The sequence below is a fragment of the Helianthus annuus genome, chromosome 13 (assembly GCF_002127325.2).
Source record: "Helianthus annuus cultivar XRQ/B chromosome 13, HanXRQr2.0-SUNRISE, whole genome shotgun sequence".
In the NCBI taxonomy this organism is placed as follows: domain Eukaryota; kingdom Viridiplantae; phylum Streptophyta; class Magnoliopsida; order Asterales; family Asteraceae; genus Helianthus; species Helianthus annuus.
The window spans coordinates 101575130-101591551 of NC_035445.2; the positions used below are offsets into that span (position 1 = coordinate 101575130).

The following is a 16422-nucleotide window of genomic DNA, read 5'->3' on the forward strand; positions in this document are numbered from 1 at the left end:
GGCAAAACCATATATTTCATGGTTTCAAATTATTGGTTTCCACCTGGCGAGAGGAACATAGTTACTTTTGATGTTATTTCTGAATCTTTCAACGTACTTTGTTTTCCCGAGCGTATGGAAGTCAATCCTTGCCAAGGACATTTTCTAACCATTTCGAACAAGCTGCATGTGATTGTCGTTGGACGGGACGATGAACTAATCGCTGATTTGTACAAATTTAAACATGATGACTGGGTCAAGGTGTTTTCTTTCGATAAACCTCACATACTTGATTATCAGGCAAGGCAACAAAGGACAAATATAATTCAAGACAACAAGTGGCTGATAACAAGTATTTGGGGTGATTTTGTTGAAGTTGACTTGTGCATTGAAGCTTTCAACTACCTCCAACATGTTAACAACTACAACGGTCCGAAAGGAGCCTTATTTATCGAGACCACTGTTTCTCCTATCGAATCTAAATTATGATTGTATTTTATACTTTTTTGTCTTTTGGTTCTAGAACTTTATTATTTGTTTCAAGTATCTGATGTTATTTGCTTTTTTATGTTTAATAATAAAATAACTTCTTATTGTATTGCATTTTTTCCATATGTATAATAAATGTATTCAGTAACTTATATTTTAGTTTGGTCTTATGGAATGATATTATTTCAAACTTTTGTCATGCTACTATTCTTTCATTGTATAATAGTATTTTTGGATCTAGGATAACATAAGGTACATATGAATTAGTATCTTAAGTTTAATTTCGACAATCTGATCCTTAGTTTCAATTAAAATGGAGTTAAATTTTGGATTGTCGTATTCTTACATCGTACCAGAATTTCAGGAATGTCTAAAAGCAAAAATATCGACTCTTCATCTTTATCTAATAACACCGGAAAGGAAAACATTTCAAGCGGTAATGTCGTAAATTTAACACTTCATTCATCTTTTATAAAATTTGTTTATGAACATGTTTAACTTTTATATAATCATTTTAATTACAGATGCTACAGCTTTTGTACCTACTAATCCATCCTCCAATATTACATCCGGTACGAATCTAACTTCGCAATAATATAAGTTATTATTTAATTATAGATATTAGTATTTAATACATAAATTAGCTTTGCCATTGCCCAAAGGAAATAAAGTAAATTTAATACATTATACTACGATTACTAATATGAATATCAGCCATGTCTTAAAAGTTAATGCGTTTTTCTAAAGTTAACATCCTTTTTCTTCCCGCGCAGTTCGTCGAGGAAGAAGACCACTGTCGAACATTACAAACGGTACTACTTAACAATATGTTTTACTTTGATTTGTTTTTAACTTTAATTTGAACTTTCTGTTAAAGTATATTTTGCAATTTATGTATGCTTTTTTATTTAAAAAACATCATTGTTATGCATTTATGTGTTAAATTATTAATTGTGATCTCTGTTGATGGTGTTGTAGCTGTTATCCCTATTGTTACTCAAGATCAGGCAAAACAGAGTCGGAAAATAAGGAAATTATTATTGGATAACAAGAAGTGTAATTTACATGGATGTCCATCAGATTCTGTCAATACTAATGTCACAACCGATGATTCGATAGTAATTCCGTCTGTTTCACGTATTGTTACAAAAGACGTATCGGTTTTATCAGAAGGTTAATTATTATGCTTCTTTTTAATAGACGCCTTTAAACTAACATATAATAATAAACTTGCATTTTACAATATTGATATCTATATTTATTTTAACTGAATCTTATGTTTTATTTTCATGCTTTCTTTATTTCCCACCTTCTATTGTATTTGAATACATAGATAACAGCCGATTAAGGGAATTAATTTTGGATAATAAAAGATCTCTTACGAGACCCATCATATCAGACACCAATATAAATTTACCGACTTCTTATCCATCGAAGTCAACTCCAAATGTCATCGCTAATGTTACAGCAACCCGACCATTCAGGCCACGAAGTAAGGACTTATTAACCTTGATATATTTCACTGTTATGCATTTGTGTTAAATTATTAATTGTGATCTCTGTTGCTGGTGTTGTAGCTAATATTCCCATTGTTAGTCAAGATCAGGCAAAACAGAGTCGGAAAATAAGGAAATTATTATTGGATAACAAGAGGTGTAACTTACACGGATGTCCATCAGAATCTGTCACTAATAATGCCACAACCAATGATTCGATAACAACTCCTGGTACGCGCATTGTTACAAAAGACTTATCGGTTTTATCAGAAGGTTAATTATTATGATTCTTTTTAATACCCCCCTTTAAAGTATCATATAATACTAAACTTGCATTTTACAATATTGGTATCTATATTTATTGTTTACTGAATCGTTTGTTTTATTTTCATGCTTTCTTTATTTCCCACATTCGATTGTATTTGAATACATAGATAACAGCCGATTAAGGGAAGTTATTTTGGATAATAAAAGATCTGATACGAGACACATCATATCATACACCAATATAAATTTACCGACTTCTTCTCCAACCGAGTCAACTCCAAATGTCATCGCTAATGTTACAGCAACCACACCATTGATGCCAACAAGTAAGGACTTATTAACCTTCGTATATTTTTCTGTTCTTTATATAAATTAATATCTTTAGGTTTTTTTATAAACTTTGTTTGTATATCTTAATAGGTAATGTTAGTTGTATTACTAACAATGTCACTCAACCAACAAACTGTACTCCGGGTCATATTTCTTTTAACCTGACATCATTCACCGGCACCTCCAGTATGCTTCGAAATACACCTTTGGAAAGGTTGTCATCCGGAAAACGAAAGTTAATTAGCACACCACGAATTACATCTCCAATACCAATTATGGATTTCAATACAGAGGAAATCGTAGATCAAGATCCGTTCAAGGGTCTTTCAAAAGGTACATGTCTAATGATTTGTAGTATAGCCTCCGTAAACTATAAAATGTTACAAGTAGATATTATTTTTCTTATTAAATCACTATTTTATTTGCTTTTTATTAATTTTCAAAACAGATTATTTGGATCATGGTGACCAATGCGTTACCTGTGAAGTATGTAATGCAAAGTTATGGGATGCAGAAAAAGGAAGAGGAAGAGGAAGAAGAAAGGATGGGAAAATGTGTTATTTCTTATGTTGTTCTTACGGCATAGTAGAGCTTCCAGATTACAAAGATGCCAGAGGAAGTTATCGGATCCTATTTAGTAACAAAAATAAGGAAAGCAAGCACTTTTTGAAAAATATTCGCCGTTACAATTCCATGTTCGCATTTACTTCAATGGGTGGTAAGGTTGACTCAACGGTTAATAGAGGCAATGCTCCTTTTTGCTTTAGAATTAGTGGAGAAAATTACCATACAATTGGAAGTCTTATGCCAAACAACGGAGCGCAACCAAAATTTTGCCAACTATACATATACGATACTGAGAACGAACTTTCAAACAGGCAAGCGATATTTAGGTAATTTCCATTGAATATTATTAACATTCGCATATTTATTTACATTATTCTTTTGTATTATATGTCAATCTTAATAATATTTGATAACTTTTGTTAACAGTCGTTCAGAGGATGCATCGTCTTCTTATTCTGCTACTCTTGATCGTAAGTTAATAGAACATATAAAAGATGTTTTAGATAACGACAATGAGATGGTCAAAACTTACAGAAGAGCTAGGGATTCTTTTCAAGATAGCCCTCATGTAAATTTGAAGCTTCGCCTAATCGGAACAAGAGAAAAAGATGGTCGGACGTATAACTTACCAACGGCGGGTGAGATTGCCGCTCTCATTATTGGAGATATTGAAAATGTAATTGACAGTAGAGATATTGTTGTTGAGACTCAAACTGGTACAGTGAAAAGAATTAGTGAGTTGCACCCGTCATATCTCGCACTACAGTATCCGATTTTGTTTCCGTACGGAGACGATAGCTACAGAATTGATATCCCTCACAGAGGTGTCATTGATGTTGTTAATAAGAAACGTCCAAATTGTACTATGAGAGAGTTCTTTGCTTATCGTATGCAGGATCGGATAAATCAGTTTTCGTTAATCTTGAATTCTAAGAGGCTATTCCAGCAGTTCTTGGTTGATGCTTATACTATGATAGAGAGCGAGAGACTTAGCTATATACGATATCAACAGAAAGATCTTAGGTCTGACACATATGAAAGCCTCCGTAAATTAAAAACACACGATCAAGATGATATATCTAAGGCTGGAAAACGTATCTTCTTGCCATCTTCCTTTACTGGTGGAGCACGATATATGATGCAAAACTATTTAGACGCTATGGCTCTGTGTAAATGCTTTGGTTATCCGGATTTTTTTATAACCATAACATGCAATCCCAAATGGCCAGAAGTTCAACGCTTTCTCAAAGACACCAATCTCAGTCCGGAAGATAGGCCTGATATCCTTTCCAGATTGTTCAAAATTAAGCTTGATTCAATTTGCAAAGATTTAAAAAAGAATCATCTATTTGGCAAAGCTTCAGCAGGTACTGTTTTTAAAATACTATTCAAATTAATATTATGCCGTAAAATGTACCAATTTGTTTGTTTTTTGTAGTTGTTTACACAATCGAGTTTCAAAAACGTGGTTTGCCTCATGCCCATTTATGCTTATTCATGGAGCCTGAATCGAAATTACCTACGGTGGACCATGTTGATGCATTTATATGCGTAGAAATACCAGACAGAAATCAAGATCCAGAATTATACATGCTTGTGAAAGAATATATGATACACGGTCCATGTGGTAATGCTAGGTTGAGCTCTCCATGTATGGTTGATAGGAAGTATTCAAAAGGCTTTCCCAAAGACTTTCAAGATCATACTACACTAGATTCAAACGGGTTTCCATTATACAGAAGGAGAAACAATGGCTCTTTTGTTGTGAAAAATAAAATGTTGGATCTGAGTTTGATTTTGATTGTATTTTATGTTTGTAAATAAGATGAAGATGGATGAGTGTGCAGCGGAAAATATAATGAACACAAACTTTGCATACAATCAAACGAGAGTAATACTTTTATCAAACATCTTTACACAATGAACCGAAAGATTGAATTTATTTCAAACACGATTACAATGATTGATGAATGAATGCAAACTCCCCCTCAGCCAGAGCTCAGTAGTTTGTTCGTGCAAAGAAGACGAATGATGCAAAGAGCTAATAGAACAGTACAAAGTACTGAACTATTTATAGGCACTTGCAAACTACTGAGCATCTTAGCTGACGTCACCATGAAAGTGACATCTAACCTCCTAACAAACTCTAACCTCTGATCTATACAGACACTGCTTGTGTTAACTACTGCTAATAGATTCTATTACAAAGCAGACTTTAGAACAGCTGATGCAACCTTCTACTGCTGTGAACCCAGCAGCACTTGTCCGGATTAGCAGTGCTTGACTCAAGGCAGTAGATTGAATCAGCAGGACTTTAGTCTTCCATCAGATCTTTAGTTGAGCAGCAGTTATGGGTCAGCAGTTTAGCAAGATCAGCAGATAGGAGGTCATCAGTAGTTGTAATCACTTTCAAGGGGAGAGATTTGTATATCAACATCTGCTTATTCAGGATCCACTGCTCTGATCCAGTTTTGGCTTTAATTATCTGCTCCTCTGATAGGGTTCAATCCCAACAATCTCCCCCTGGAACAGATAATGCCAAAACCCTTCATTATTTGTGGACATTTTATTACCTCATTAACAGCTCCCTTATCTGACCTTTAAATTGTAATTCAAAGTCAAGGGCATCTGTATCTTCATCATCCCTGCTAAGTGGAAGATCAAGGAGATCCTGCAAATCTTCAAGACTCAGGCCAAGAGCTTGTTCCCTTGATATTTTCTCCACTTCTCCACCAGACCTGAGCAAAGTCAATACGCAGGTCTGTTTGTCAGTTTCCCACTTTTGTATTTTTGAGCCTGGTGGGTTTCTTGGGAGATGCTTATTTGCAGAAGTATTTGGTGAGGCTGGCCTGTTCATCACTGGCTGAGCAGTGGTAGCAGAGTTTTCCTGTTCAAGTTCTTCTTTTAACTTTCTTAACAAGCCTTCTTTTACAACAGCATTTCCAGTAAGAATTTCTTGAACTGTTTCAGCTCCTAACTGGCTTTGTTTCCTTCTTTTGTAAAAGGCAGTACCAGTAGGAGCAGTGGTTTTCCTGGTGTGCAGCTTTGTTGGCCTTTTTGAAACCTCTGCTTCAGGATAGTCAGGTTTTTGAGGAATTTTTGGATCTTTCTTTCTTAATTCCTCCAACCTTTTGTAGGTTGACCTGACCATATCTTCTTTCCATCTAGCAATTTGTCTTTTTGTACCAAAATCAGCAGCAACCAGTTCTTCTTTCATTCTCTTTAGTTCCAACTGTTTGTCAGGTACATTATTTTTGAACTTTGCCCAATCAGGAGGAGTGTGAGTGACTTTCCTTTTTATCATGTCTTGAATTCTTGCTGCTTCAACTTCAAGCTCAGGAACAGTCCACTCTTTGTACATGTGTCTCTCTCCTTTGTATCTCTTGTGAAACATAATGCTTTCAATGTAGTCTTTCTTCAAAGTTTCAGCTGCTCTTTCTGAAATTTGTTGACTGACATTCTTTGCAAAACGTTCTAGGGAACTGACTTGTGTGAGCAGATATTGATAGTATCTTGAAACTTCTTTGTCAGATTTCCCTTGTGTGTTTCTTTTCGAGATATCTTCTGCTTGCTTGGCCTTTATCTTCAAATATTCATCAATATTTTTGGGCCATGGATATCCTTTGATTGAAGGCAAACTCCTTTTGGCAGTGTCATCCTCAATATAAAAAGATTTTATTTCTTCTCTAACAGCTTCTAGTTCAAGAGGAAATTGAACACCTGCAGGAGGTAAGGGTTTGTGCATTGGAACTGAAGAAAGTGGAACTGGTTTTGGTACATTGACAAGAGCTAAAGATTTTGAAGATGTTTGTGATGGTGAAGAGACATCATCTTTAGGAATTAGCCTTCTCCTCTTTATTTGAGGAGGGACTGATGATGTTTTGGATGGAAAGGTGGTTGTAGTGGCAGTGGTGGGTGATAGACTAATAGCTGTTGAAACAACTGGTGTTCCAACCACTGTTGTCTTTACAACAGAAGTTATAACAACTGTTGTCTTCTGCCTTTTGACAGGAGGTGATTTTGATTTTGGTGGTGATGGTGGTAAAGCAGTGGATGTAGTGTGTGTTGAGATGGTGTGTGTTGAAGTGGGAGCAGATGTTGAAACTACTGAAGTGCCAACAGCAGCTGATACAACAGGAGTTACAACAGCTGTTTTAGGTGGTGGTTTTTGAGCAGACTTTGAACGTCTGACTGGAATGGATTTGGGTAGCCTTACTTTTCTTGTAGGCTTCTTCTTTTCATCAATAAGATTTTCATCATCTCTTGACCCTGAAGTACCCTGATCCGGATAATCCACCCTGGCTTTCTTTTTGGCCTCTCTATCCCTTTTCACACATGCAAGTGCTTCTGCAAGTGCATTTGTGGTCACATCAATTTTCTTACTCCCATCTGGCAAAGGAATCTGTTTGGTCATATTTGAATTTTCTGGTGCAAGGTAGAGACCATCTGTTATTCCTTTCCTTCTCCACTCCTGAATTTTCTCCCCCTTTTTGGCATTATCTTCAGGGAGGTGATCAATGAAGAACACAGGTGGAGGAGCAGTGCCAGAGTTGTGCAGGATCTGAGTTTTGAGAGCCTTTAGATCAGCCTGAGTGTCTTTGAACCTAGACTCCATAGCATTTCTCAGCTCTTGAACATGTTTTTCATGTTGCTGATCTGCTACTTGTGCTTGTTGATGGAGAAAAGGTTGAAAGAGATTCCAGAGCTCATTTGTAGCAGGTGCTTGTTGGAGAGCAGGTGCTTGAGGTGGAACAGCAGTGGATTGTACCTTTTGTACCTGTAACAACTGTTGGAGCATATCTTTGAGCTCTGCAACAGAGTTATCGAGTTTTTCAACACGAGCCGTCAATTTCTGGTACTTTAAATCATCACCCAATTTAATGGGGTCATCTGATTTCCCACTAGCAGTGGTTTTATCAGTGGTTGAAGTAGGGAGTTTACTCCAAACATTTACCACTGATGCCCCTTTTTCTTGGTACTGGGGTCTTCTTCCTTCAACACTTGACAACCTTTTGATGTTGCCAGTAGGATAAATAAATCCACTGGTGGTTGGCAGAGGTGCTATAAAAGGAATTGCCTCCAAGGAAGTCTTATTGATGTAACCACTGTCCAACTGTAAACCAGTGGGTTCAACAGTTGTAGTGGCTGCTTCACTTGGATTACCACAAAGAGTTACTTGTAACTCAATGGGTGTAACCTCCTCAGGTTGTGTTGGTGGGTTAGCAATGAATGATACAGTAGGCTCAGTCATTTGTTGAGGCATATTCTCATTGACAGGTGAGTGAGAAGGACTGGGTAATGCCTGGTTCAAATCAATTGCATCCAACAGTAGTTGTGTTTTTGGTGGAATTGTGGATGTGATGGTTGGTGTAGAAAGCGGACTTGCTCCGGGCATTGAGCTGTGGATGATGGAAACGAGTGTATCCAGAGCATCATAAAGTGGTGGCCCTTTGTGTACAACCTGTTCTTTTTGTGAAGAAGCAGGAGGAGTTAAGGTTATGGGTTGAGATATTTGTACCAACTGCTGTGAGGAAGAAGCAGCAGTGGTTTCTTGTGACATTTGTGTTGTCACAGGCATTAACTCTGGTATCTCATCCTCCAGAGTTGCCGTTTTGATTGGTTTGGGGGGTTTTTGATTTTTCTTTTTGTAAAGCCTTTTGGGTTTTGTAGGTGTGGGTTTCAAAACAGTTGGTCTGCTGCTTTGATCACCTAGAGCAGTAGGCTCAGCAGCAGATACCTGAGGAGCAGTGGTAGCTGCTAAATTCTGCTCAGGCACCCCTGCTTGTGTTTTGCAAGGTGCTAACATACGTGAAAAAGTTTCAGATGTTAGGCAGTTTATTACAGTTATCTCACCTTGGTTTATTAAAGTTAAATCATCCTTACTGAATTTCTTTGCAAAATAGTAACTTAAAAACCTTGGAAATAGTAAGAATGATTTGGTTTCAACATTATTAACCAAATCTTTAAAGATTTCCCGAGAATAGTTAAAATTTTCTTCTTGAAGAATTGCATATCCCAGATTTTGAATCTTTATAGGGATCTCATTAAAAGAAGTGGTTTTGTTTGAAACACATAGTAGGAGGGTATGAAATTCTGGGTGCAGGAGGAAAATAACCTTTTTCTAAGGTTAGTTTCTTCATCATTGTGGCTTCATACCCTCGTTCAATGAAGTCAATGTGCAACTCGTTTTTAGTGAAGGAAGTTTTACCTGCCTGTTCATCGAGTTGAAAGACTTCGGAGATGGATTGTGGCGTGATTTGGACCTTTTTACCCTTTATAGAAGAGTGTATGGTGGTTGCAATGTCTCCTTGTTCGGCAAGGGTTGCATTCTTCCAAAATTCCCTTTGGGTCGCCAAATAGATTGGTGCATCGGCGGTGAACAAAGTTTTGTACTTTGATTTTGCCATGATGTTGATGATGGAATCGAAAACATCGGTGGTTCCTGGTTTTGTTAGAAGACCCAGGAGATTGTGAGATGATTTGTATGGAATTTCAGTGGAAGTTGCCTTTTGAGAGGCTGTTTTTGATGATTTTGATGTGGGTTTTGCAGATGACTTCGATTTTGTCATTTTTTAAACGAATGATCGAAGGAATTTGTGAGAGATGAAAAGAAAAACTGCTTTGAGAAGAGAATTTTTAAGAATTCAATTCGACAGTAAAACCCTGTTTTGGTGGTGAGTGGGGAATTTTATAGGAAAGAGAATGAATGCTGACGTGGCAGCCGTTACAAAAGGTCTGACTGCTATGTATTGCCCATGTGACAACCACTGGTGAAAATGAAGGACAGTACTTTTGATGAAAGCAACTGATGAAAGCAGTGGAAAGGGGACAGTGCATGATTTTCACTATCAGTGTATAGCATATCAGTGGATAAGACACTGCTTTTGAACAACAAAGGTTATCAAGAAATGAGAGAACAGAGGTTGCCTTTCAGCAGTGGGCAGGCTTTTTGAAGTAGAGCAGACTTTTGGACAATCAGTGGTTATGGCAGGCTTTTAAGGATTTTAATGAAATTTTCATTTTTAGCTATTTTTAAGGATGGATTTTTGATTTTCTGAAAACATTTTGTTGCTTTTATTCATAGAAAAACAAGATGTTGCTTGTTATTCCATGTTTAGCATCCCAATTCTAGAGACCAAGCTTTCAAAAGTGGCTGTATCAAGTGCTTTTGTGAGCACATCTGCCAGCTGGTCTTTAGTTGGGACATGATGCAGAGAAATCAAACCTTTTTCATAGCAATCCCTCACAAAGTGATGTCTGATGTCGATGTGCTTTGTGGTAGAGTGGGAAACTGGATTTTTTATGATATTTTTTGCTGCCTGGCTGTCCAACATGAGTGGTGTCTTTAAGGCAGTGATACCAAAATCCAGCAACTGATTTTGAAGCCACAGGAGTTGGGTTGTACAGCTTGCAGCAGCAATGTATTCAGCCTCAGCAGTGGATGTTGAAACTGCTGCTTGCTTTTTGCTTTGCCAAGAAACTAAGCAATCACCTAGAAACTGGCACCATCCTGAAGTGGACTTCCTTGTGGTATGACATCCAGCAAAGTCACTGTCTGAAAAACCTGAAAGCTTGATATTCCCATTAGCTGGATACCAGATACCAAGTGTGGGAGCACCTTTTATGTATCTGAGAATCCTTTTTACAGCACTGAGATTTGATTTTCTGGGAGCTGATTGACTTCTTGCACAGACACATGTTGCAAACATGATGTCTGGTCTAGATGTAGTTAGGTACAATAAAGACCCAATCATGCTTCTATAAAGTGTTTGGTCAATCAGCTCATCCTTTTCATCAGACATGACCAGCTTATTTGTGGCCATGGGTGTGCTGCATGATTTACAATCATTCATATCAAATTTGGTTAAAAGTTCTTTAGCATATTTGCTTTGATGAATGAAGGTTCCATTTTGCAATTGCTGTACTTGGAGACAAGAAAGCATTGCAGCTCACCTATTGCACTCATTTCAAACTCAGCTGTCATGAGTTCTCTAAACTCTTCACACATTTTGGTACATGTGCTTCCATAAATAATGTCATCCACATAAATTTGGACAATCATTAAATCTTTCCCTCTCCATTTAAGAAACAATGTTTTATCAATGGTACCTCTTTTGAAACCATTTGAGAGTAGAAAGTTGGAAAGAGTTTCATACCAGGCCCTTGGTGCTTGTTTCAGGCCATACAAGGCTTTGTTTAGCCTATAGACATGATCAGGATAAAATGGATCCTCAAAGCCTGGAGGTTGACATACATACACCTCTTCTTGCAATGTACCATAGAGGAAAGCACTTTTGATATCCATCTGAAACACCTTCATGTTGTGGTTGACAGAAAAGGCCAGGAACAGTCTGATAGCTTCCAATCTTGCAACAGGGGCGAATGTTTCATCATAATCAATCCCCTCTTCCTGTCTGTAACCTTGAACCACAAGCCTGGCTTTGTTCTTGACAACAATGCCCCTTTCATCTGTTTTGTTCTTGAAGACCCACTTTGTGCCAATGGGACTAACCTCTTTTGGCAGTGGTACAAGCTCCCATACTTGTTGTCTTTTAAACTGTTGGAGCTCCTCTTGCATGGCTTCTACCCAGCTGTTGTCTTTTAGTGCCTCTTGGTACTTGACTGGCTGATGGAGTGATAGAGAACCAGCAAAAAGACAAATGTTTTGGGTTTGGCTTCTTGTGAGCACCCCTTCATTTATGTTGCCAATGATTTGATTAGGTGGATGAGATCTCAAGAAGATTAAGTCTCCTTGGTATGGTATGATGGCATTTGTTGGTGAAGGCTGCAAATGTGTAGCATCTGAGCTAACCACTGCTGGAGACTTTGATGACCCAGCAGTGGCTTCAAAAGGTGGTGGAATGGGTAGTAATGAAGTGGACCACTGCTGACTTTTATCCACTGTTTGAGGACTTTTGTCAGCAGTGTTTGAGGATGTGGAAGCAGTGGTAGATGGGCTACTTTGGTCAACAACTGTTGAGGTAGCAGTGGTTGAGCTTTGGCAGCTGTTTTGAACAACTGGTGCTTTTCCCTTTGTGGCAGACCTTTGAGGGATGATGATTTCATACCCATAGTCTGGTGATGTATCCTCTGATGGACCTGCACTGTTAGTCTTGATAGCAGTATTTTCAAAAGTGAATTTTTCAAGATCAAACAGATCAGCAAGATTTGCTGGGATTTTCATTGATGAAAGTTCATTGAACTTTACATCCAAAGTCTCCTCCACTACCTTGGTCCGTGCATTGAACACTTTGTAGGCCTTGGCAGTGGTTGAGTATCCCAGAAAATAACCACAATCAATTTTGGCTGCAAATTTTGAAATGGAATCTTTTAAGTTCAAAATAAAGCATGGGCAACCAAACACCTTGAAGTGTGAGATCAGTGGTTTGATTTTATACAGAATTTCATAGGCAGTCTTTTTGTGCCTGGGGTTTATTAAAACTCTGTTCTGGACATAGGAAGCAGTGTTTACTGCCTCTGCCCAGAAAGTTAATGGCAAACCTGAATATGCAAGCATAGTTCTGGCAGCCTCAATCAAAGTTCTGTTCTTTCTTTCAACAACCCCATTTTGCTCTGGTGTTCTAGGGATGCTGTACTGCCTTACAATCCCTTTCTTCACACAGAAGGCATCCAACTCCTTATTTTTAAATTCTGTGCCATTGTCACTCCTAAAGCTTTTTACTGGAAGATCAAATTGCTTTTCAACCTGTGTCACAAAGTCTTGCAAAATGCCTGCAGTTTCATCTTTAGAGTGCAAAAAGAAAGTCCATGTAAACCTAGAAAAGTCATCAACTATAACCAAACAATATCTTTTCTTTTTGAGGCTCATGACTTGAACTGGGCCAAACAAATCCATGTGTAGCATTTGCAAACACTGGGTTGTTTTGGACTCTTCAATGGACTTGTAAGAACTTTTATGTTGTTTTCCTTTTAAACAGGAAATACAATGTTCAGGACATGAAAACAATTTTTGTGGTAGGCCTCTCACCAAACCATTTTTTGAAATTTCTGTTATTGTCTTAAGATTTGTGTGCCCCAGTCTTCTGTGCCAAAGTTTTGTCTCTTTGTTAGAGGCAGCTGAGAACAGACAGGCATCAGCTCTGGGACACTCTTTAGACATGTCAACAACATAAACATTGCCACTTCTTTGAGCAACAAGTTTAGTGTGACCAGTTTTGATTATTGCTTCAATCTTTTTGACCATTTCTGGTCCAACAATCCTACAACAGTCTTTTGTGAAGAATGACCCAAACCCTTTGTCACTCATTTGAGATACACTCAGAAGGTTGAATTTCAGATTGTCTATTAGATTGACATTTTCAAATTTTACATTACCAGATTGCACTGTTCCAGACCCCAGAACTTTCCCTTTACTATTATTTCCAAAGGATATATCACCCCCACCATGGATTTTAAAGTCTTTGAGGAGGGCTTTACATCCTGTCATGTGCCTGGAGCCTCCACTATCTACATACCAAAGGCTATCAAAGCATGCAGAAGCTCCCTGCACATGAAGTAAAAGGATTAGTTCATTAAGGACTCCAAAGCCAACAGGGCTTTGGATGGAGTCTCAACAGTGTCTGGTATGGATGCAGTGTGATGGACAGTGGTTAAGTAAGGGGTTTGGACAGTTTTAATACTGTTTCTTGCTAACCACTGTTGAGGGTCTTGCCCAATCAGCTGCTGATACCCAAAAGGATGCCTATTCACTCTGGGTTTAGAGGGCTTTTTGTAGACCTCATAAACGTGTGGAATCCTTTGGTAAGACTGTTTTTCCTTGCCTTTTCTGAACTGATTGGCAGGAGGTGCATCAGTAACCTGAACATCTCTTTTGACAGATGTTTGGTTCAGCTGTTTTGTGACAACTGTTTGAACTGGCACAAACAGTGGTTGTTTCTTTGTGAATTTGACAGATGGTGATGATGCTGATGAACTCAAAGATGTTTTAGCCATGTACTCATTCTTCTTCTCATTAAAGTTTTTGAGATACACACATGCCTGAGTTTTATGGTTTGTTTTACCGCAAACACTGCAACTTTCAGCTGAAGTAGTGACACTTGTTTTAGTTAAATCATAAGCTTTTAAGTGGAAGCAATCTTTTGTTAGATGGTTCCTCTTCTCACAGAATTCACAAAACAAGTTATCAATTTTTCTTTCTTCTTCCTCTTTTCAGACTCCTTTGCAGCAGAGGTTTTGACCACTGCTGGGATGTCCTTAAGAGGAATGACTTTAGCTTTTGGAGCTTTAACACCATCAGTTGATGTAAAGTCCATTGGCTTGAAATTTTCAAGAATATCACACTCATCAGACCATTTTGGTTTAAATTGATGATTTTCAATCTCCTCAAAAACAGAGGGGCCCATAGGTCTGTCAAGTGTGATTTTGTTACCAAGTTTGTCAGTGATTTTCACTTCTTAGCCATTCTTGTTTGTGGGGATGAACTCAGCAGTTACATCAGTGGTTAAAACAGATTTTTCAAAAGCAGTGTTTTCATCATCATGTTTTCTATAACCAACCCCAAATTTCACATTGCTTTTTATCTGTTTCTCAAGCATAACTTCATACCCTTTGCATGATTCCACCCATCTCTCACATGTGATCTGGGTGGATTCTAACTCCTTTTTGCAACCTTGGTATTTTTCTACCAAAGTTTGAAGTTCGGTTTTGGTTATGCTTTGCTCTTCTTTCATGCTGCAAATCTCTTTCTCTTTTTCAGCCAATTTGTTTTTAAGTTCTTTTAGAGACCTTTCAAATATGACTTCATTAGATAAGATTTTATCACGAAGGGTTTCATTCACCTCTTTGATGTTAGCAAAAGCAATAATGCAATTGTCAGAACACAATTTTTCAAGAACTTGAGGTGATACCTTTGCAGCAGCCATCATTGCACAATCACATTTAGGATTTTCCTCATCTTCAGCTCTCTCTTCTATCTCACCTGTCTTTTCTTCTTTGGACCATGGATCTGTCAGTGGTTCAATCAGGGTGCCTGAACTTTCTTCCAACAGTACTTCATTAGCCACAGCAGTAACCACTTCTTCAATCACCTCATCCACTGTTTCAGAGACCAGCTGTTCCTCTTCAGATTCAACACCCTCCTGTATTGACTCTAATGCCATCAAACAAAATTCATCATGAGAAGAAACATTAGAAGCATAGAGTGCAAAATTTTCATCACTAAGGTCTTCAGGCATACTGCTCCAGTCAATAAATTCTTGAGTAAAGAAACTTTGTTGATCTGGTTGTGTTGCTACTGGAGCAGTGGTTTGTGGTGCAGGTTGCACTTGTGCCTGGGGAGCAGGGGTTTGAACATATTGGATCTGTGGAGCAGCTGTTTGGACATAATGCACTGGCACAGGAGCAACAGCATAGTGAGTAGTGTTCACATGTGCTGCTGGGGCATATTGGGCATAGTGCACAGTGTTTTGATTTTGAGGTCTAGGATTTAAACTAGGGTGAGTGATTATGGGACCAGTTGTTTGACTCCTACACTCTCTAGCAAAATGTCCTAACTTGTTACACTTATAACACTTGATTTTCGATTTATCCAACCCAACCCTTAGATTACCATGCAACCCTGGGAATTTTCGCCCTGTTCTTTTATAAAACTTGCTAGTTCTAACACTTAGCAAGGCCAGTTGGTGCAAGATGTCCATTTCCTCTAGATCAGTGGGGTCGAAATGTTGTAGATCATTGAGTTCAAAGCTTAAATTGTCTGACATCTGGTTTTCATTTGCAGTGAATGCATAACCTGTAGAGTGAGGATCAGGGTTGTTAAAATTTGCACCAGCAGTTACGTCAATGAAGTGATCATAACCCTGACCCTTACCACTACCACCAGATTCTTCTTGACCCAGAAGAGCAGTGTTACCAAATGAATAATCATCAACGGTTTTCCCTGACTCTTGTTGTAACACCTTGAAAATTTGTGTCCAATAAAGTATAAACACGTGTCATAAGCTCTGAACGTTAGAAAGAATACTTTGGAGGGACTAAAGTTGACAAACAGGGAAACTATGTGAATATAAGGGTCCAAAGTGTCAACAATGGATAAATATATTCTAAAATAGCCCTACATAATGTTTATACCTTCCAACGAATAAATCATGGATCATACGAAGCGAAACATAAAGGAAAGTGAGAAATTACAAACTACAGGGGCTAAAAGTGTCAACATGTGCAAAGTATACCTCTGAGTGACCTTTTGGCAGACCCGAAGCTTTGTAATGATAAAATATACTCACTAGAATATGTGGTTAAAATTTCATAAAGTTTCGTTATCGTATGAGAAAGT

General features: G+C 37.9%; 1 protein-coding gene across 1 annotated transcript in view; it reads left to right on the forward strand.

Annotated features, from left to right (window-relative positions):
• Positions 1 to 834: 834 nt before the first annotated feature.
• Positions 835 to 16422, forward strand: part of LOC110901430 — a 30356-nt gene continuing 14768 nt past the window's right edge. Inside the window, exons 1-10 of the mRNA XM_035982306.1 lie at positions 835 to 904; positions 993 to 1040; positions 1447 to 1641; positions 1802 to 1960; positions 2046 to 2237; positions 2399 to 2557; positions 2652 to 2894; positions 3010 to 3454; positions 3555 to 4495; positions 4567 to 4892. Of these exons, the coding sequence (XP_035838199.1) occupies positions 835 to 904; positions 993 to 1040; positions 1447 to 1641; positions 1802 to 1960; positions 2046 to 2237; positions 2399 to 2557; positions 2652 to 2894; positions 3010 to 3454; positions 3555 to 4495; positions 4567 to 4892 (2778 nt within the window). The remainder of the gene's footprint in view (positions 905 to 992; positions 1041 to 1446; positions 1642 to 1801; positions 1961 to 2045; positions 2238 to 2398; positions 2558 to 2651; positions 2895 to 3009; positions 3455 to 3554; positions 4496 to 4566; positions 4893 to 16422) is intronic.